Below are 20,935 nucleotides of genomic sequence, written 5' to 3' on the forward strand. Positions count from 1 at the left end.
CTACATTTTGAAACAATATACGGTATATATAGTAGGTAGACTAAGAAAATGTGATAGAGCACAGCAATGCCTACAATGACCTACATACAGGACTTCCAGAATGTAATTGTACTGTCCTTGCTACGTGTACATTAGTGTACATAGTTAGACAGTCAGCCAAACTCCTTTCAAAAATGACATGGGAGTCAGGAAGTAGCGTCCAAGCTCCTGTGTTTTATTGTCACACTGTCACAAGAAATGGAGTAAACTACAAAAAAGAAAGAAAATGACAGGCTGTAACAAACTAACTAACAAACAAACAAGCAAGCAGGTGAACACACTCAATTATGCATGAAATACACTCTACAAAGTTGCATACAAATCATAAACTAGTCTACTGACATAAGAAAAGGAAAAGTTCCCCTATTTACAGACAATGCTGTCCACGGCTCAACAAGAAGTGAGGACTTATAGAGCACTTACAGAGCACATACCTGTCCTGTGTGCTTCTCCTAATCAGGACAGTACAGTACACCTGTTGTATAAAATACATTGAATGGCCAGTAGCAGTGCCATCTATTAGAGAGTTACGCCAACTCCGTTCACTTCTTCGGGCCAGGTCTTCTACATACACATACATTGGCGAATAGTGACAAATCCCTAAACCGGAAGTTCATGGAATGCATTGAAGTCGACGGCTCCTTGTCACTATTTCCAGCTACATGAACCACGTGACCGACGCTGTTTCTGACCCCTCATTGGCGCAACTCTCTAATAGAAGGTTCTGGCCAGTAGGTGGCTCTGGCAACACTTGCCATTAGAGGGCAGAACAGTAATGTTTGGAAAATGGAAAATCCAGTCTGCCACAAATGTATGGGGCCTATACGGGTAGATCAGTGATTCTTAAACTTATTAATTTCAAGGACCTCCATAACTCTGGTCCATTTGGAACCCTGAGGGTCCCTGGACCCCACTTCGAGAACCACTGATTTAGATTATATGACCTATTCAGTTCAAGAGTTATAGGCCAAAATGTGAATTGGGTTATTATTGCGCCACCATGAGGCCGATTTGAAAAATGGGGGGCTTACTAGGAGTGTGCGTCAGTTTCACGCTGATTGGTCCAACAGTGCCGGAGATGAGCTGTTCACAGACACAGTCTGACTGGATTTGATAAACATTACGTAACTCTCGTCCATCATTTCAGAGTAGTGCAAGTGGTCATAGAGAAGTGTACTGTACATGTGTTAGTTTTCAAGAAACGAGGGAGGTGCAAGAATTTACCCAATTTAACCCATACGTATACTGTATACATTCTTAGGCTAAATTCACACCTGGAGCTCCGAGTCCACTGCGGACATTCACAAAATGCAATAAAAAGGGCATGTCCAATGTATGACTGACACCTTCAAAAATAAGCGAGTTGTGCTCCAGCGAGACTAGCTCTGCTTCGTGAGCATCAAATTCAGCAGCTGCGCCCGAGCAGAACAACTCACAGACATGGAGGAGAAATACAGACACTTGACGCTTGTCTCTGGCAGCTTGTTTGTAAATGATTTATATTTTTTAGGTAAGAAATAGACTATGTAGTTATTACATTTTTATTCATTTTACACCTACAACTGCTAGTTTAAAACTTTGTTATCAACATTCGCTATACTCACATACAGTAGTCCGTTTCTGCAATGTCATGTGTATGCCTAGTCCAAGCCTACTTCAGAGCACAGCGCGCATCTGGATGGCTGCTGACACACAGCGGCAACGTCAAAGTTGAACTTTTCTTAACTTTTACGCTTCACTTTTTGCTGGCTCCAGCTCCGCAGTGGGGAAAGCATCGGTCACTCCTCGCCATAGATAATGCATTGAACCTTGTCGCTTTCTCAGAACAGGGCGGCGAAATAGTATGCTGGTGTGAATTCTGCGTTTGACTTAGTGGTGTAGTGGTAAGCAGTCTATTTTATTTGATTATTTAATCCTCTGCTGTAAATTAACACAGACAATAATAATTTTGTGCTAAAACTAACTCTCCACATTTAAAAAATTGTCCCACACCCTCACTCTCCTTCAGAAAATGTAATGCATGTTTGCATCATACAGTAGTACACATACTGTATTTAGGACAATTTTACAACAATTATTTTTTGATTGTTTGCGTGCACACACTAGTGCACGCACGCATGCATGCACACATGAGACAATGGGCCTCTGGGCAGAAGGTCCCCACCACATTGATTGACTGGTACACAGACTGGCAGCACATTAATTACATTTACCTGTACGTCAACAGGATTAACAGAGCACTTACTCAAAATCAACTGCAAAAGCATATTAATTATGCATTATTTATGCTCCCTCTTCTAATCTACAAGCTCACAACTTATCGTGCATGCCATAGACCAGGGGTCGGCAACCTTTTTGACATGAAGTGCCAATTTTCTTGGTAGTCAGTGTGCCATATCAACATTAAGTTTAATTATGGTACCACATCAACATTTTATATTTCCATCTGATTTTGATTGTCCATAGGCTATAGCAACCTTTATTTTTCTTCTTATTCTTCTTTAGAAATATTTTCTTTCAAATCAGGATGTAATGATCATTAGACTCAGAGCAATAACCTCACCTATCTCTCAGACTCCCTTCCCAGTCAGAGTTCGGAGTTTGAATGCATGTAGAATTATGTGCAGGATGTAATTTGTATATAGATGTGAGGGGACTTAATTTAACTAACTAAACTTTTTTTAATATTTAATTTGAAAAGAAAAATCCTCTCTCTCACACTGACCATGGCGTCACCCACTGGTTCCAACAGATCCGTTTTGAAGCCACTAGTTCAGCGAAAAATGGCGAGTGCAAGCGGAAACAGTGTGCTATTGGTGTGAAGGGGAGTGAGGGGTGGGTCTTCATTCAGTAGAACCCAATCACAAGCCCCGAAAGCATAGCCTGCTTTATCATCAATTAAAAACTTAATGGGACAATAATTTACAAAAACACATATAATGCTGTGGAAAGAAGACTTGAAACTAGCGATTGAAAACAAAGTCTTTATGAAAAGGTTGACTAAGGTAATAAAACCAAGTGTAAAGTCGGGTCAAGTTTCCATTGACTTTGAAGGACTAAAATGAATGAATGGACTTAAATGGTATCATGATGGTTTGTTTCTTGTGACATCTTCTTCAAAGTGAATATTTAGGCTATTCCTTCAGTTTCCAGGAGGAATTTGGGGACTCTGTTATTGACATGAATGACTAAGCCCTTTGACAATTCATTCAAAGCCTCTCGCTTAGGGCCCCCCTGAGCTCTTGGGCCCCTGGGCTGAGGCCCAGTAGGCCTGTTCGGTAATCCACCCCTGCACGCGCGCGCGCGCGCACACACACACACACACACACACACACACACACACACACACACACACACACACACACACACACACACACACACATACACGCTTTCTTTTTCAAAATATGGTACCATTCCAGTGTGTGAAATCCACACTGGATCCTATGTTGTAATGATATTAAATAATGGCCAGAGAGTAATGTCTTTTTTCCACACAACTCTTTGATTGAATTTTGCATATGAAATGAGTTAAATCCATTTAACCAACCTTAGTTGACAGGATTCCCATGTGCTCTGTACCAGGCCCCCTCCTGTTTTCCCTCTACACTAAATATCTTCACCGATCTACCAGCACTGTGACATGTTGTGAGATTGTAGATCTACTATTTTCACCGAATATTAGCCCCAGATGTAAAAGCGATATTTGATTTCTGGTATTCACTATAGTCACTATGTCACTATAGGGTTAGGCTGCCCTAGCGCGTCTGTGATATCTGGTATAGAGGGGCGGGTTCAAAGTCTCCGGAGAGGGAATCCGTGGGCTCCCATTGGTTCACAGATCTGTGCGCCCGCCCCCGCTCCGGGAACCTCCTCCTCCCCCAATGTGCAGCATTGAGAGCCCTGACGTCACAACATTTGGAGCGATGAGAAAAGAAAAATCTTTTAACCACACCAAATCAATTTCACAAATTATTTTCGAACATGCTATTAAATTCAACGTAGGTGCAAGGTGAAAGGTCTGTAGCAAAAATAACTATATTGAAATGTAAAAGAAAATTAACATTGACCAGCGAAAGGATCTCAGATCCACATCCACATCTACAGCAGGGGATAGAGCACTGGGGCAAGAGCACAGGGGTAGCCAGGAGTAGCTTCCCTAATAAGTATTAAGTCTCAAGGACACTTCAGAAGGGATGGAAATATTGATTGCCTCTGGGAACAAACTTGCAGCCACTCAAGTGCTGGCGCTATGACGAGTAGAATGTTATTTTGAATAATCTAGAACGTTTTATCTATCCAGTAGTTTTGATAGTTTATAGGTGAACAGTGTGTCCAGTTTCATGCAGTATCTTAAGTGAAATCTTAAGCATAAAAACAAAGGTTTTGTAGTAGTAGTAGTAGTAGTAATAGTAGTAGTAGTTGTTGTTGTTTTTGTTGTGGTAGTGGTAATAGTAGTAATAGGCGTTATAAGTAGTAATAATAATAATAAACTTTATTTGTATAGCACCTTCCATGACATGAAATGCAGCTCAAAGTGCTTTACAGAGCAACAATACAATTACAGAAAAGTACAACTAATTTAACGATAAAGCAAAAAAAAAAAGAATAAAACAACATTAAAATAATAGCAAAACAGTGAGGACATGAATAACAATTAAAAAAAAAAAAAAAAAATCAACCAAAAGCAAGAGTGAAGAAATAGGTCTTGAGCTATGCTTTAAAGCTATCCACAGGGGCTGCCTGTCTAGTGTAATGGGAGTTTATTTAGTTGTAGTAGTACCACGTTCAATAGATGGTGCCCATGTGTGTGGGCGTGTCACTGGGGCCTCTTGGTGTATGTGCATGCCATTCTTCCATTAACACCAAGTCACTATCTAATTCCTCGAACCGGCATAGTGGTGCAGTGGTTACCACGGTTACCTCACAGTCCTGGGTTCTTCCCCCGGCAGGAGGAGGGTCCTTTCTGTGTGGAGTTTGCGTGTTCTCCCTGTGTTTGCGTTGGGTTTCCTCCAGGTACCCCGGTTTCCAACCACACCAAAAAGACATGCATACTAGATACATGCTCCTGCCAGTGCCCTTGACCGAGGTACTGGCATTACAACTGGAGTTGGTCCCCGAGCGCTGCACGGTGGCTGCTCACTGCTCATTAGGATGGGTTAAATGCAGAGGACAAATTTACCCAAGGGGACAAAAAAGTATCAAATCAAATGCTATCACCTCACTAGATTATCACAAACGTCTTTCTTAGACATCTTAGACAAATGGCAAACAACACCCAACATAATACCGTAACCAAAAAAGCAGAGCAAAAATAACATGAACTAAATTAAATGAATTCAATGGGTGCATGCCTTGAGTCAGCAAGAATCCAGTCCCCCCCCCCCATCTTCCTTTACTGGAGGAAGGAAGGAAGAAAGAAAGAAAGAAAGAAAGAAAGAAAGAAAGAAAGAAAGAAAGAAAGAAAGAAAGAAAGAAGGAAAGAAAGAAAGAAAGAAAGAAAGAAAGAAAGAAATGTAACACTGCATGCATTGTTGCTTTAGCTATAAAGCTATGTGGCTATGCTAAGAGCCGGAACCATGGATAATGTTGATCCCACTACAAGAGGGATGACTCAGGGTGGGTTAAGAAAAGTGAAGAAGGACTCTATTATAACAGTGATGATCGACTCTAAGGTAGGGATGTTGACAAAAATATATATACATGTTTGTTACAGGTTAGGAAAGATAATCATAAAAAAGAGGAGGGTTACGGCATTCTAAAGGTTATTGAAGATAAAGTTGTTGGAAGGTGCTCTTTGGAAAGAAATTGATTTGTTTTGTCATTTATTAGCAACTAAAGTCAAAAAGAAAAAGAGGCCAAGGCATTCTTCAATAAGTAATAAGGCTTTAATTAAAAAAAAAAGCTTAGGTCATTAAAACCAACACATTTTAGCCATCAAGTGGCCTTCACCAGGGCAGATGAATAATATACAATATAACTATATTGGATGAGTAATATACAATATTCATACCATGATATTTTCTAGGGTCAGCCACTGCAAAGGCTTGATACGATGATCCACTTTCTTGGTATTAGTAAGGACTCGAGCAGTAGTATTCTGAATCAACTGCAGTCTGCAGTTTTATTGCTGATCTTCTTCTTTTTTGTTAGACCTACAGTATATATAAAGACACCAGGGTGATCCTCATCCTATCTGATACTTACTAAAAACTGACACAAAATCAGCTAGATCTGTCTGATCTGACCTGGCGTATCAAACAAAAGAGGATTAAAAAATCTGGATAATTCTGATCCATCTGGTTTAGTTTTGAAAAACTGTGCCCAAAAAGTTAATGCCTAACTTTGGACAAAAATATGAAGTCCAGTCAAGTCTGAGAGCTTCTGAGGCTGAAGTTTATGGTCCATTCAAAGACTTGGAGCAAGTCCTTTGTCAAGTGAAGAACTGTTTATTATTATATTATTATTATATTGTAGTTTAGTTTATTATTGTTAGAATCCATGATTTTGACGTTTGTGTTCATTTGTCCACTAGATGTCACCCACGTACCATTTACTGTGAGAGATGCTTTGTGCTTCTGATTGCTACACCCATCATATCCATCAACTTCAACATAATTCAGTTACAGTACACAAGAAGGTAAATTAACAAAAACAAATCAAACAAACAAAAATAATAAGGATAACTTTTGGATCTAAATACTTGTGAGAAAAGATTAGCAAACCCACTGCAAATAACAGGACATATATATATATATATATATATATATATATATATATATATACACGCACGCACGCACGCACGCACGCACACACACACACACACACACACACACACACACACACACACACACACACACACACACACACACACACACACACACACACACACACACACACGGATGTTTTACTCTATAACACTTATTAATGCATTGTTTTTACATTATTTCCCCTCATAATTCCAATACTAAAGGCCTTAAAGGACAAGATCACTTTGGTAGAGGTTTGGGTTGTGTAGTTACCTTGCCATGATGTAACTCCAAAGGTGGACAAGGAATCAAAAGTAATTGCTCCATTGATTAGAAATTGATAATTCAAAATATGCTCCTCATTGACTCACTGCAGGGTAAAACAGCTCTTAAAGTCACTTTTAGCACGTAAACGAATGCAAACAAAGTTGATTCAGACCATATAGAACATCACAAAACCCAATAATGTTTGTTTTTTAAATAAAAAAGTTTACTTCCTGTTGATTTTGCTATTTTTGTAAGATGTATTAAACCAAAACCAAATCAAAATTCAAATAGTAAAATCAGCAGGAAGTTGACATTTTTATTAAAAAAAAAAAGCAGTACTTGGTTTTGTGATGTTCTATATTGTCTGAATTAACTTTGCTTGTGTTTATTTATGTGCTAAAAGAGTGACTTTGAGAGCTGTTTTACCGTACAATGTAATTCAATGAGGAGCATATGTTGAATTATCAATTTCTAATCAATGGAGCAATTATTTTTGATTTCTTGTCCACCTTTGGAGTTACATCATGGCAAGGTAACTACACAACCCAAACCTCTTCCAAAGTGGTCTTGCCCTTTAAGCCTCCTAAATACTTTGCCATTCATACTAGCCTATATGTTAACATTAGCATAAATTAATTAATTTAATGTGGGGAAATGAACTAAAAATGTAAATAAACTATATATTAACAAACTAAAAAAATCACAGAGAGGGATCATCGATTGAGCCAGCCAGCAGGATGTGAGTTTGGCCAGCATGATATAACTAAGACTCTATAACACTTATTAATGAATTGTTTATATTATTTTCCCTCCACATTCCAATAATAAGCCTCCTAAATACTTTATACTGTTTATATATTGCATAAATGTAGCCGCAAGAAACTCTTTGATTCTATTTTTAATATCTGGAATCTATTGCATTACAAACCCTTGACATCCATCATGATTTGTGTGCGTGGGGATCTCATCTTAAACAAGCTACGTGCTTAACTGAGCTATCCAGTTTAGTAGACCTTGTATTGCGAATTTGTACTTCCATGTACTGTTATGTACTGTCATGTACTGTTCTCATGTCTTACTAAATAAAGTACATCAATCAATCAAGCCCATTCATCCAAACAGAAAAGTCCTATCTGATTGTAATAAACGACGTTAAACTCACCAACATTGCAGCTGTACGGAAAGCTAGAATTATCCTCTATCTGCAAAGTTTTTGTTTCACAAAAATCCACCATAGATATGTTATGAGCTACTTTCTGTCAATATATTCCGTGCAGGTGATTATTCTTCAAAGTGTTGGAGTTTGGAAGCGCTCGTTTTCAATTACTGAACGTCCTGCTGCCTCCTGCATGGTGGGCAATTTAGAAACAGGTGGTACGCAGGACCTTGAGTGATTTCCAACGAGCGCTTCCAAAGTCCAACACCTGCACGGAATGTATTGACAGAAAGTAGCTCATAAGTCAAAATAACATGTCTATGGTGGATTTTTATGAAACAAAAACTTTGCAGATATAAAGAGGATAATTCAAGCGTTCCGTACAGCTGCAATGTTGGCGAGTTTAACGTCGTTTAATACAATCAGATCGGACTTTTCTGTTTTAATGTATGAGCTGTCAAGGGTTGGTATTGCAACTCTAGATTCCAGATATAAAAAATAGAATCTAAGAGTTGCTTGCAGCTAGGCTTGATATGATACATAATTAAGCTGAATGTTTAAATGTGTTTAAACTAAAAAATATATAAATAAACTCTATATATTGTTTTAAATCCCAGAGGGATGGAGAAGCTCTACTTGGAGGGATGAGGGATCATCATCGATGGAGCCAGCAGGATGTGAGTTGTGTGGCATGTGTGTATGACGTCATCTGCCCATGTACCGTGCGCCATTTTGGAAGGAGAGGAGGAAGAAAAAAGGAAAAGAAAATCACGGTGGTGGATAATTTCCGTGGGTCTTCTTGTGTTCTTGACAGATCTTGCAGCCAGAAGGCAGCTGGACAGGAGTCCTGTCCTCCACTAAACACTGGACCGTTGGCCTCGCGCCACCACCCACACTCACACATACTGTACCGCACGCGGCGTTACAACAAGCGCGAGCTGCTAAATGAGGCAATGGCGGGTAAGCTTGCTACTTTTGAAGCCACACAGGAAAAGGATACTCCACCTCACTTGGTGTGTGTGTGTTGTTTATGTGTGTTGTGTGTGTGTGCGTGCGTGAGAGAGAGACACAGAGTGAATGTGTGTGTGTGAGTGTGAGATATGGCCTGAATGTTGGGCACGTTAGCCTTTAGCCAACGTTTATAGCTATAACTTTGTAGTCCGGTCGTACGGTGGTGGCGCGCGCCGAAAACCAGCCGATCTGTAAGCCCACAGCGCGTTGCGGACGCTACGCGATGTGGGCTTGCAGATCGGCTGGGTTTCGGCGCGCGCCACCGCCGTACGACGACTCAAGGCGTTAGTTAGCGCTGCTGCTGGACTGGGCAACAAAAAAAATGTATATACTTTGGCTCGCGCGAGCCTGTAAACTCAACACTACAAAAAAAAGCCTTTAATAAAAAAGAAAGTGTTGACATGTGTCGCGTTGACACTTAAGCCCCTCTTAGAAACACGTATTGTTTGTTGAAAATACGTCATTTATTTATGTTTTTTTTGCTTGTGCCATAGAGCGCTCGCGCGAGGAAGTGTAGCCTTGGAATGCTAGCCTCCGAGTTATGCTAGTTGTCAAAAAAAATGAAGCTGTCAGGTCATGTTGTTATGTTGTTATATCAGTGTGAAACTGATGTATGACATCTATCCATCAGTATGTGTGTGTGTAAATATACATATATGCTGACGCCGTGTTCTTCGTTCTCGCAGGAGTTGCAGGTGGAAATGATTTTCAGTGGTGTTTCTCACAAGTGAAAGGAGCCATAGATGAAGATGTTGCTGAAGGTAAGTGGCGGCTAACGTTAGCCTAGCGTGCTAGCTTGGCCAGGCTAGGCTAGTCTAGGAATGCTAAGGTGGTGGGAAGCTAGCTTGGAGGACCCTGGTGATGCTGAGTGTGTGTGTGTGTGTGTGTGTGTGTGTGTGTGTGTGTGGGGGGGGGGGGGGTGTATCCTATCGTGGGAAGCACGATAGCTAAACCGGCCTCACGTTTATTAACGTTGTGTGAAAGGAAATGACAACAGGGTAAATAACAGTGGACGAATGAATGAATACGCCCTATTATTTTTGATGAATTAATATGGCCCATTTAGGCTAGCTGGAAGCTATGCTATCAAAAGGGGAGCGACCCAGGGTACGTGACGTCAATGTGCTGCGTCCATAAATTGTCTTGTGAAGTGACATCATCATGTTGTGTTTTCGTGTAGTTCTGCTCAAATTGTCTTAAGATGTCACGTGTTTTATAAGGATGTAATATAATATCCCCCTGCCTCAACAATCATGTATGTATTTAACCCATTAAGACCTGAGGCAGATTCTACAAATGTCTTCTAAATCTTAACAGTTTTTTTTTTTAAAGTATGTTGCTACAGTGTATATCAGTGGCGCTCTAACTTTTTCATGTTAAAATGATATGTATTTGGCCACAGACCCCCATCTAAAAATATTTTGTTTGAGGGACCCCCAGCAGCAAATATTTGAGTTAAAATGTCCAAAAATGGCAGCTCTACAAGCTCATAGCGTGGCACTATGAGCTTGTATATCTGCTATTTTTGAATAGCCAAATAAATATAAAATGACACAGATGCTTTCCCAGTTTAAATGGGACATTATGTATGCAGAGACATCTCCCCCCCCCCCCAGGCCACACGTTCACCATGCTAGTTAACGTCAACCACAATGTCATTGGCTGGCGCCAGGGGAAGCTCTTACAGTAGGCTAACAGTTTTGTTAACTCTGAGTTTTATTCTGCTTTCAGCTGACATAATCTCAACAGTTGAATTCAACTATTCTGGAGAATTGCTCGCTACGGGAGATAAGGGAGGCAGAGTAGTGATTTTTCAACATGAACAGGAGGTATGTCTTTGTTTTTAATAGCTGAAGGGTGACAGCCTTCATTAGTAAGGCATCATTTACATTCTGATAGTCAACTGAACCTACAATGTAATTTGGGTGTTTTCTTTTTATTGTGCCTCACTTTGCTTGTCTTTCTTTCAGTCCAAAAATCGTCCACATCTGCGCGGAGAGTACAACGTCTATAGCACTTTTCAGAGTCATGAGCCAGAATTTGACTATTTGAAAAGTTTAGAAATTGAGGAAAAGATCAATAAAATAAGATGGCTACCACAACAAAATGCTGCTCACTTTCTACTTTCAACAAATGGTAGGAGCTTCCCCCCCCCCTTCACTTGATAAGTATATTGATACTTCGCATGATACTTTAAAGTATCATGCCATTGTTCTATACCCTAATAATAAAGTCAATTATCTCTAACCTAATTTCTTTTCAGATAAAACTATCAAATTGTGGAAAATCAGTGAAAGGGATAAACGAGCAGAGGGTTACAACCTGAAAGATGAAGACGGGCGACTCAGAGACCCTTTCAGAATCACCTCTTTACGGGTGTGTTTGACAGGACTTTTCTGATTCTTCGATATTGCTTTCCAAGTCATGGGAATATTTCCTTTTAAAAACACGTTTTGTATTCACAGGTACCGGTGCTGATGCCAATGGATCTTATGGTAGAAGCAAGCCCACGGAGGATCTTTGCAAACGCACACACCTATCACATAAATTCCATTTCTGTAAATAGTGATCATGAAACGTACCTCTCCGCAGATGACCTAAGAATAAATCTATGGCACTTGGAAATCACAGACAGAAGTTTTAGTATCCTTTTTTTCTGCAATAGAAAATCTGTTTTCAGGTTCGTTGATGAGGGGCTGCTTATGTTTTTGCACTGTACGCTGAACAAAAATTGCAGATCTAGAAGTTCACACCGCGTCGACGTGTTGGGGAACTTGTAGATCGGCACGTGACACCAGTACGCAACAAAGTATAAGTTCAAGTAGGTTTATAGCCTATGCCAATTTCGAAACCGCTCCTTAACAGTGTTTTTCCAGACATTGTAGACATCAAGCCCGCCAACATGGAGGAACTGACGGAAGTAATCACAGCTGCTGAGTGCCATCCACACCAATGCAATGTATTTGTGTACAGCAGTAGCAAAGGCACCATTCGCCTGTGTGATATGCGAGCAGCAGCCCTCTGCGATAGGCACTCTAAGTGTAAGTACATGTATAATTTTGTTGTTTGTGTTTTGTTGTGGATGTCCTTGCTTGCATTCAATTTCATTTTATTCCCTGTGCTATTGTCGATTGATTGAAAACAATATTATTTTTGCATTCAGAATTAGCTTTACTGTCACATCACATGTTTACATGAGTAAACTGAAACTTTTTGTGTGCAGATTTAATGGAAGTTCTATTCCCATTGCGATGATGTTTCTAATTTCAGTCTTTGAGGAACCTGAAGATCCAAGCAGCAGGTCCTTCTTTTCTGAGATCATCTCTTCCATCTCAGACGTGAAGTTCAGTCACAGCGGACGCTATATGATGACACGTGACTACCTCTCCGTCAAAGTGTGGGACCTCAACATGGAGAATAGGCCAGTGGAGACGTATCAGGTGCCTATACGCTTATTTAGATGAGAGTATTGATCCCCATATAGGGCAAATCGGGTCATTTTAGCAGTCAGGAATAGAATGCAATTAGCTATAAATACAGCAGGCATTAGGGTATAGTACCAGAACAGATTGTGGAATATTACAACACATCCATAGTATGTTCAAATACTGACATTTGTCATTAAGGGGTACAGTAACAAAACTTAATACAGAGCATGGGATAATATTAGGTTTCTGGTGTACATGGAAATTACTCTGGTTGGCATAGACTGAAAAGGTGTCAAATGGTTAAGTCCTCTTTGTACATGGCTCTGCCATACATAAAGCAAACACAATGAACCAACATAAAACCTTAAAGGTTAACATATTTATCTTGTTTTAGGTCCATGAATACCTTCGCAGTAAGCTCTGCTCCTTGTATGAAAATGACTGCATCTTCGACAAATTTGAGTGCTGCTGGAATGGCAGTGACAGGTGAGATCCAAAACCTTCCTATTTCTATGAGTATGGCAGTTCATTTAATGGTGGTCTGTGTACTGTATTTTTGTTCTGTTTTTAAAACATGTGATGCGGCTTGATTTCACATATACAGTATATTGTGTGTGTTTATATAAAATGTGGGCTGTTGTATTTTTGCCTATGACACCTACAGTAGTTTTCAATATAGATATTTTTGTATTCCCGTCTTCAGTGCCATCATGACTGGCTCCTACAACAACTTCTTCCGAATGTTTGACCGCAACACCAGGCGGGATATCACACTGGAGGCCTCCAGGGAGAGCAGCAAGCCACGGGCCACACTCAAACCACGCAAGGTGTCCACCGGCGGCAAGAGGAAGAAGGATGAGATCAGCGTGGACAGCTTGGACTTCAACAAGAAGATCCTCCACACTGCCTGGCACCCCAAAGATAACGTGATTGCAGTGGCGGCCACCAACAACCTGTACATTTTCCAGGACAAAATCAACTAGAAGAAGGTCCGGGGGCTCCAGAGGATAGGGCTTTTACCATACCTGTGTAGTTAAGCCTACTACTTGTCTATCTGTATAAGAAGAAAACAGCCTCGTCCTCCTGGTGAAGAGTTCGAAAGCACGCGTCTACTTTTTTTGCCACAGGAGGTTGATCCATAGGCCTGTTTTATTTTGAATCTGAGCTTAGGTTGTTTTTTGCCTTTGGCACCAGGGCAATCGACATGCCCCCCGACCCAGAAAGGCCAATTTGGGTCTAATTGATGGAATGGCACTCCCTAGAGGTCAAACTCTCGAGCGTTGGTGTTTGTGTTGACATTTTAAGCCTTCATTTCATGATTTAACGACTGAACTCTTGGAAGCCCTAAAACACGACGTCTTGTCAAAGTTGTAACACCATTGCAAAGATCTGGGCCCAACTGAAACATGGATTGATGGTCAATAAGCCTAACTGTAACATTCCCCCATTGGCCATCTATTCAGGCCAAAGTACTGGTGGCAGAGATCATGATTTGGGAAAGTGGACTTATTTCTTTTCTCCTCCTCCCTCTTATTACTTTACCCCAGTCAATACGGTGACATTATTTCACTGACTGTATCTACTCAAGTACACCTTGTCATCCACATAATAAAAGAAACTAAAACTACAGATGTGTTTTTAAATTTAGAACTATGTATTAAAACATGTTGTTCTTTATTGCTTTGCATGTTTTTATGTTGTAGAGAGGTGGAAAAATGTCCAGTCACACCACTGTCTTTTGAGCAGATCTCAAGCAATCTTAAGGAAATACTATTTGGGGCTATAAGTAACAGAACCACTGTTGGAGATGACCGAACATGTGTTTGTGTCAAGACATTTATTTCTAGTTGACCATGTTGTAGGATGCAGGCTGGAAAAACTACATGGCACGAAATGGGGCCACTGGACAAAGGGAATCTGCAGCCTTAATACCTACTTCTAACAGTGACAGCTACAAGTTATGTCCCCCAGGCGTTTTACAAACCTCATGTGCATTATTTTTAAATCCTATTTTATAGAGTTATGTCCTCATATACTGCTGCTATGTTGTGGCTGTCTATGAAAACACATTATATATATAAAGAGGAGGAAAATTGCACACCATACAGTTGATGTAATAGTGCCTCCAACTCATGTAATAAGTAGGAAATTCAGACAGGCCTCATACATGTGCTCTCATTCATTTGTTAGGGATGTCACTCAAATTTGAGCTGCGTATTGCAAATGTGGATCTTATCTTTCTAGTTGTGAATGCAAAAATGAAGGTTGACTACATAAAACATGTACTGATGACATTAAAACAAACACATAATGCATTGTCTTTGTCCATTGATTCCTAACATGGTGGCAATGTATTCACTTGTTTATTATTTTGACCAAAGTTCAATAAAATCTAATTGTGTTCATCTGCATATGGTCCTGCTCATTTTTGATAGTGTGCACAAATCCAGTAGCTTTAAAATTGGGATAATTACAGGACATGCATATACCTGTACATTTGCATTTTTTATTTTGCGTTAGAGAAGAAAACAGCATAATAAAAATGGACCATGATTGTGCTGAATAGGCTCCCTTATTCTGAGTTTTATATAATACCTGTCCATATTCCTCTTTCATGTTACAACTATGGAAATCGGGCAATAATAAATCAAGGCAATTGCTTTACTACATATATTACTAATTTCTTGCGCATAGAAAAATCAAGACTACAAGCCAAGAAAAATAACCATCAATAACAGATTTGTAAAACAAACGATATTCTAGAGAATCAACGGGTAGCAGGGTCAATTTAAAGCAATTGATTTTTCAGATCATGGGGAACAAGGCATTTTAAGTCAGTTCCTGGACATGCAGTTTTAAGGACCAGGAAGCAGTGAAGCAGTCATCACCAGGCCAGGGTGGGTAGTACAGTGAGGAATGGGGGACTGGTCATTGTTGTGCACAGAGAGACGACATGACAGTAGACAGAGCAATGATCGCCTGTGACTCTTTGCAGAGCGTGGGTGGGGGCACAGGGCAATCAGCCAAAATAAAGCGTGTCACACAGCCACATTTCCCTTATTTCTCGAAGGTCCCGTTTTAAGGCTTGCCAAGCTGGATGAGTCACATCAATGTGACAGGTGTCACTGCACATCATCACCTGCTCAGCAGGTATTGTGTGAGGTCAGACGTCTCCCAATGTATATTCTAGAAAAACAGATCCAGAAAAAAGAAAAGCAATTAAGACAGCTACAAATTGTTACAATCCTCCCTAAAAAGATGCATGCTTACAAATTGTGTTTGCCATAGCTTTCAGCTATGACTCGCTATGATGCTTGCTGCTTGAATATCTGCATAGCTCTGTTAGTGAGAACAAGTTCAAACACCGTTCCTTACCCCAGGCCAACGGCAAGTATGTGAGAAATGATCAAGGAAGGGAGGAAAAGCTTGAGGAAGTCAGCTGAGAGGACGCCTCCCTTCTTCATGACGCTGGTTTTCCGAATGCTGAGAGAGGCAGAGCGCCTGGGGTGCTTCAACAGGAACTCCCTACGGTGGAGCACATCAATGTTTCATAGACATGAATTCATTAAAACAAACGAGCAATCAGCCTAATGCCATAGTATGAAGCGATTTGGCTCCTGCGCAGAACTCTTAAGGAAAATACTCAAGTACAGTCAGCCACAAATCGCTAAGTGAAACCAGGTTCAGATTTAGCTGAGAGTTTTTAAAGATTCTGTGGGTGCCCTGGTGGCTCAGCTTTTTATCACGCTGTTCTGGGTTTGAACCTGACCTGTATTACAAGTAATCCCCTCTATGTGCTCTCCTTCTTGTCTCTCTTGACTGTGCTACAGTGTCTAATAAAAGCAGAGTATGATTAAATTGCCCTGACAATAATAATAACTAAGAAAATAATGTATGTGCTTACATATGTGCATGCATATACAGTATACAGTCATTTACCTGTCTATCATAGTAATGATTACTGAAGCAACTAAGTTGCCTTCACATGATGTTGCACACAGATTAATAATTAATAAGTTAGTAGAGCGGTGCCTAATGAGTTACAGTTTAAATGCATGAGTGTGCTAAAAGGTTTTTGTCTACGACTATACAATAAAGATGATGTTTTCACTGACATTTCATTGGTGTTATACATCATATTGTCAAATACAGTATAGTACAATGTGGAATGCCCTACCAAAAAGAGTAAAGGAGTGTAAACCCCTACTCACTTTCAAAACTGCCCTAAAGAAACACCTTCAGGAGGCTGCAATTCGAAAATGGCCCCTGTCAAACTCTTAACCTAACCCCCCCCGCCCCTCCCCAAACTCTACCTCTTTTTTCTCCTGTACATTTTTCATACCAGTAACCTGTAAGCGGATTGATTGTATGACGTTCTGTATAGTAGTGTGTATATCTGTCTGTCTCTTATATGTCATCATGATTTGTGTGCGTGGGGGGCTCATTTTAAACAAGCTTAGTGCTTTATGAGCCTTCCAGTTTAGTAGACCTTGTATTGTGAATTTGTACTTCCATGTACTGTTGTTCTCATGTCTTACTAAATAAAGTACATCAATCAATCATTCAATCACAAATCACAAAATCAGCGGAGGCTACAAACTTTGGTGGATTGTTCTCAGGTCTACTGGTCCAGTCCCAGATCCAGTCAGCATTCTTCTTCATAAGGTTCTCTACTTCTCGTCTTCTCTCCTGGAAGTCTTCCTCTGACTAAAACACATCAAATGAAGGGCACAATTGGAAACACAACTGCTTTTGGAGCAAAACTATAATACTACCACAGTGCCAAATAATCACATCTGGAAGTGGTACAATATGGTACATTACAAATGCCCTTATGGATTATGTGAACCGTGTTAAATTAAATCAAACAGGAAATATTTGTCTTCAAGAGTTCAAATTGGGATATCTATAACCCTGTGCCATATAGTCATATTGGCTGCATGCAGTGTACAGAAGCTGTCCGCACAAGCGCAGACAGATTTTCCCTTCTGCACGTTGCTGATTTTGCACATGAATTCGGCCTTGGGTTGGATGTGCACACTGTTCTACTCTTTCTACTCTCATCTGCAGTTAAGCCTGATTTACGCGTTGTGAGTTGTGACCTTGTAGATCGCTATTTTCGGTGCACGACATGATGTGCAACCAAGTATAACTCAAGGCTTGAACGTACCTGTGAGCTGTTTCCCTCAGAGCCTCTCCATACAAGAAGAGGGGTCTGTGCTCTGAGTGGGCTGTTGGAAGGCACACAGAAAATCATCATTGAGTCTAGTCTAGAGACACATGTGTGAGATAATGTAAGAGCTTTCTATCAATTCACAATCTCCAAAACATCACATAGTCTACTGTATCAGTGTACTCAATTTAGGCCTACACATTGGGGAGGACGAGTTGGCTCCATCTGTCTGTTAAATCTTGCGAAATGTATAAAGTTGCCGGAACAGATACAACAAAGTTATTACTAGCATTTGGGTTTTAACACTCGCCCCAAAACACGCTTGCCCCCATTTTGTTCGCGGACTGCTAGCCCCCAGCGGTTCTTGTATTCTTGTATTTGTTTTACTGAGGAATAGAGGTTGTGTTTAGGAATAAGGTTAAGTTAAGCCATAGTTTACTGAGGTTACGTTCAGGAATAAGGTTATAGGTTTAGGCTTGATTATTTTCGATGAATTGAGTACAAGGACCCCAAAGGAAACAAGCCATAGTGCTTTCTTGGATTTAAAAACAGATCTTGTATTGAACTGTACTTCCCTGTGCTTGTCTTTACAAAGTGTTAATAAAGTATTCAATCAACCAATCAAGCATATTTTACTGAGGTTACGTTTAGGAATAAGGTTGGGTTTTGGCATAGTTTACTGAAGTTACGTTTAGGAATAAGGTTAGGTTTTTTGGCATCATTTGCTGAGGTTACGTTTAGGAATACCAGATGGCGACTGTTTCGAGGTCGCCGGATTTGCCCTGGGGGCCGGGGCGACTGTGTTTTGGGGCGATCGTTTTGGTATATCCTACCAACTAGTCCCTGGCTGTCCACAGACCTGTTGCACTGTGAACTGCCCCTGGAGCTGCTCCTCCCGGACTCATGCTGTGCGTCCAGCAGCATCTTCTCCATGTCTCCCTCCAGACTGGCCACGGGGATGATCTGCTCCTGGCTGCCACGATGACTCGTGGTGTGGGACTGAGACCCAGAGCCACTGAAGTGGAGCTCTACCCAGGAACCTGAGGAGGCCCGGGGGGTTGAAACCAATCAAAGAGGTGGTCTGGACTGGAAACCAACACACAACTCGCTTTCGCACCCACGTTTAAGGTCAATGTCAATCAATGCGCAGCCGTAGACATCATGTTACAAAAGCATTACTCATCATCACAGCATGCAGGCTTTGTTTCGCAACGTCAACCGAAACATGTTGTTGATGTCGATGAATTGAATACACAGGACCACAATGGAAATAAGCCCTTTGGGCTTTTTTTGTGTGTTATCATTTTAGCACCGTTTGTTTAAATCTGTACCCACTGTACCTTATCTGCAAACTGTTAATACATACATACATTTGATATTAACGTTTGATATACATGTCATTGGATATTTAACCTGCCAAAACCGAGATATTATGCGATTTTCCTCCTTCTTATATCGCCTGATTGCTACCGTTATAAAGCTATTAAGGGTCATCTGATGTCATCGTGTCATCTGTAGAGAGATAGGATCTGTCGTTATATAGCGTCATTTATAACAGCTTTACCTTGCAAACCCTCCTCCGACGCAGGCACGTCCTTTTGAAGCGACATGGTGCTGATTAATCGGAGTTTTTTAGACCAGGACCTCGTAGCGTCGTTAAGCACAATGTTTAATGTGAAGTGGAATAATGTGGGTCAGATGTTGAACAACAGCAACACAGAGCCAAGCAGCACAATAACAATGACGCAACGTTCTGTTTATCTAAAACCTGATTGGTTCCTAAGAGAGGGCACGTAGAGAGCACGTGTGACGCACGCGCGCGCACACGCATGCTATGCATGCACGCACACATGCACTGCTTTGCTCTCCAGGTGACATGAAATTAAGATGTGAAGGTGTTCATTACTGTTGGACAAAAGGTCCACGGTTTGCCTTGCACTAATACGGAACATTTTTATCTGCCTTCTAGGTTTTATCATGGAGGCTTTTATAGGTTACCTTGTTTTTTATGATGTACTTCCACTAACCTGACTGCAGATGGCAGCGATAGCTCACCCCCCCCTCTCTCTCTCTCTCTCTCTCTCTCTCTCTCTCTCTCTCTCTGTCAGTCTGTCTCTCTCCCTCTCCCTCTAGTCAGGGGATATTAGCAGAATATTTTCCAATCTTGGAATAAGTTCCTTACCAAAAAAAATCTTCACCAATGTGTTTGTAAAGGTGTCTAGTAACACATCTCACAAAGACTGAAATGCAGTTTCCCTAGGAGAATTTTTGACAGCTCCTTAAAGTTGGGGTACCCACCATGGGCTTGGTTAAAAAAAAATCCCCCAAAAAAATAAAATTGAATTCTGTTTTAAGTAGCATGTGAAAGGTCAAACTAGGGTGTTTTTATGATTCTGAATCCATTGCAAGCATTTGTTTTGCACCAAAACCACTCCTTGGGCTAAAACAAATGCTTGCAATTTACAAAAGTATTGGTATCAAACAAGTGTTCAATCTACAAGCTCACTGTAACTGTCCCAGAAGGAGAGACAGTGGTTTCAGTTATAATTAAAAATATGTTTGTTTATGTAAAGTTCATGTAGGCCTACACACTGGGTTAACATATTCATTTCATTATGAATAAATAGTATTAAAAGTTAAAAAAAAAAAAAGATACAATAACTATATTAAAAGGGTTTATATAGTACAAGATTTAAGGTAAAAATGCTGTGCCCATTGTTAGAGGGTTACGGTAATTTGGGCAGAGTGAAGCTTGTCAATCAAGTCAGAAGCTAGCAGAGCTGACACAGAGTGGTCACGTCTGTGAGAAACTCTGAGAGAGAGATAATATTGCTACAGTTCTGCACACGAGGCGCACACGGTAACTTTTGATTGCATTCTGTGCCTTTCATTGAGTGTATTGGTTGTGTGTGTGTTGTAATCTACAAGTTAAACTTTGGTTGTGAGACTTCAGTGTAACATGGCAATAATTGGATGCACCTGTGTGGACTTAATAATCAAGAGGCCTCTGCTTCACAATGACTATGGAATCAATAAGTGAACAAAATGTATGTTTTATTTCTTATAGTTTTCACGGTGTCTTAATGGTGACTGTTTGGAGGAGTTTGGAGAAGCC

General features: G+C 40.5%; 2 protein-coding genes across 2 annotated transcripts; one reads left to right on the top strand and one right to left on the bottom strand.

Moving 5' to 3' along the window:
* Nucleotides 1-8,943: 8,943 nt before the first annotated feature.
* LOC311058143 (serine/threonine-protein phosphatase 2A 55 kDa regulatory subunit B delta isoform) lies at nucleotides 8,944-15,058 on the top strand. Its single transcript, XM_084075476.1, has 10 exons — nucleotides 8,944-9,168; nucleotides 9,906-9,980; nucleotides 10,951-11,048; nucleotides 11,190-11,355; nucleotides 11,483-11,595; nucleotides 11,685-11,862; nucleotides 12,096-12,260; nucleotides 12,490-12,659; nucleotides 13,042-13,133; nucleotides 13,351-15,058. Exons 1-10 carry the CDS (start codon nucleotides 9,162-9,164, stop codon nucleotides 13,628-13,630), a joined length of 1,344 nt encoding a protein of 447 aa, XP_083931602.1. The 5' UTR covers nucleotides 8,944-9,161; the 3' UTR covers nucleotides 13,631-15,058.
* An 88-nt stretch (nucleotides 15,059-15,146) lies between these two features.
* Nucleotides 15,147-19,528, bottom strand: LOC311058144 (BCL2/adenovirus E1B 19 kDa protein-interacting protein 3-like). The gene is made up of 6 exons (XM_084075477.1): nucleotides 19,385-19,528; nucleotides 18,680-18,860; nucleotides 17,818-17,878; nucleotides 17,248-17,354; nucleotides 16,023-16,172; nucleotides 15,147-15,833 (listed from the first exon to the last, which is right to left on the bottom strand). Exons 1-6 carry the CDS (start codon nucleotides 19,428-19,430, stop codon nucleotides 15,791-15,793), a joined length of 588 nt encoding a protein of 195 aa, XP_083931603.1. The 5' UTR covers nucleotides 19,431-19,528; the 3' UTR covers nucleotides 15,147-15,790.
* Between the last annotated feature and the right edge of the window lie 1,407 nt (nucleotides 19,529-20,935).

This window comes from Gymnoscopelus microlampas, assembly GCF_963454915.1.
Source record: "Gymnoscopelus microlampas genome assembly, chromosome: 13".
In the NCBI taxonomy this organism is placed as follows: domain Eukaryota; kingdom Metazoa; phylum Chordata; class Actinopteri; order Myctophiformes; family Myctophidae; genus Gymnoscopelus; species Gymnoscopelus microlampas.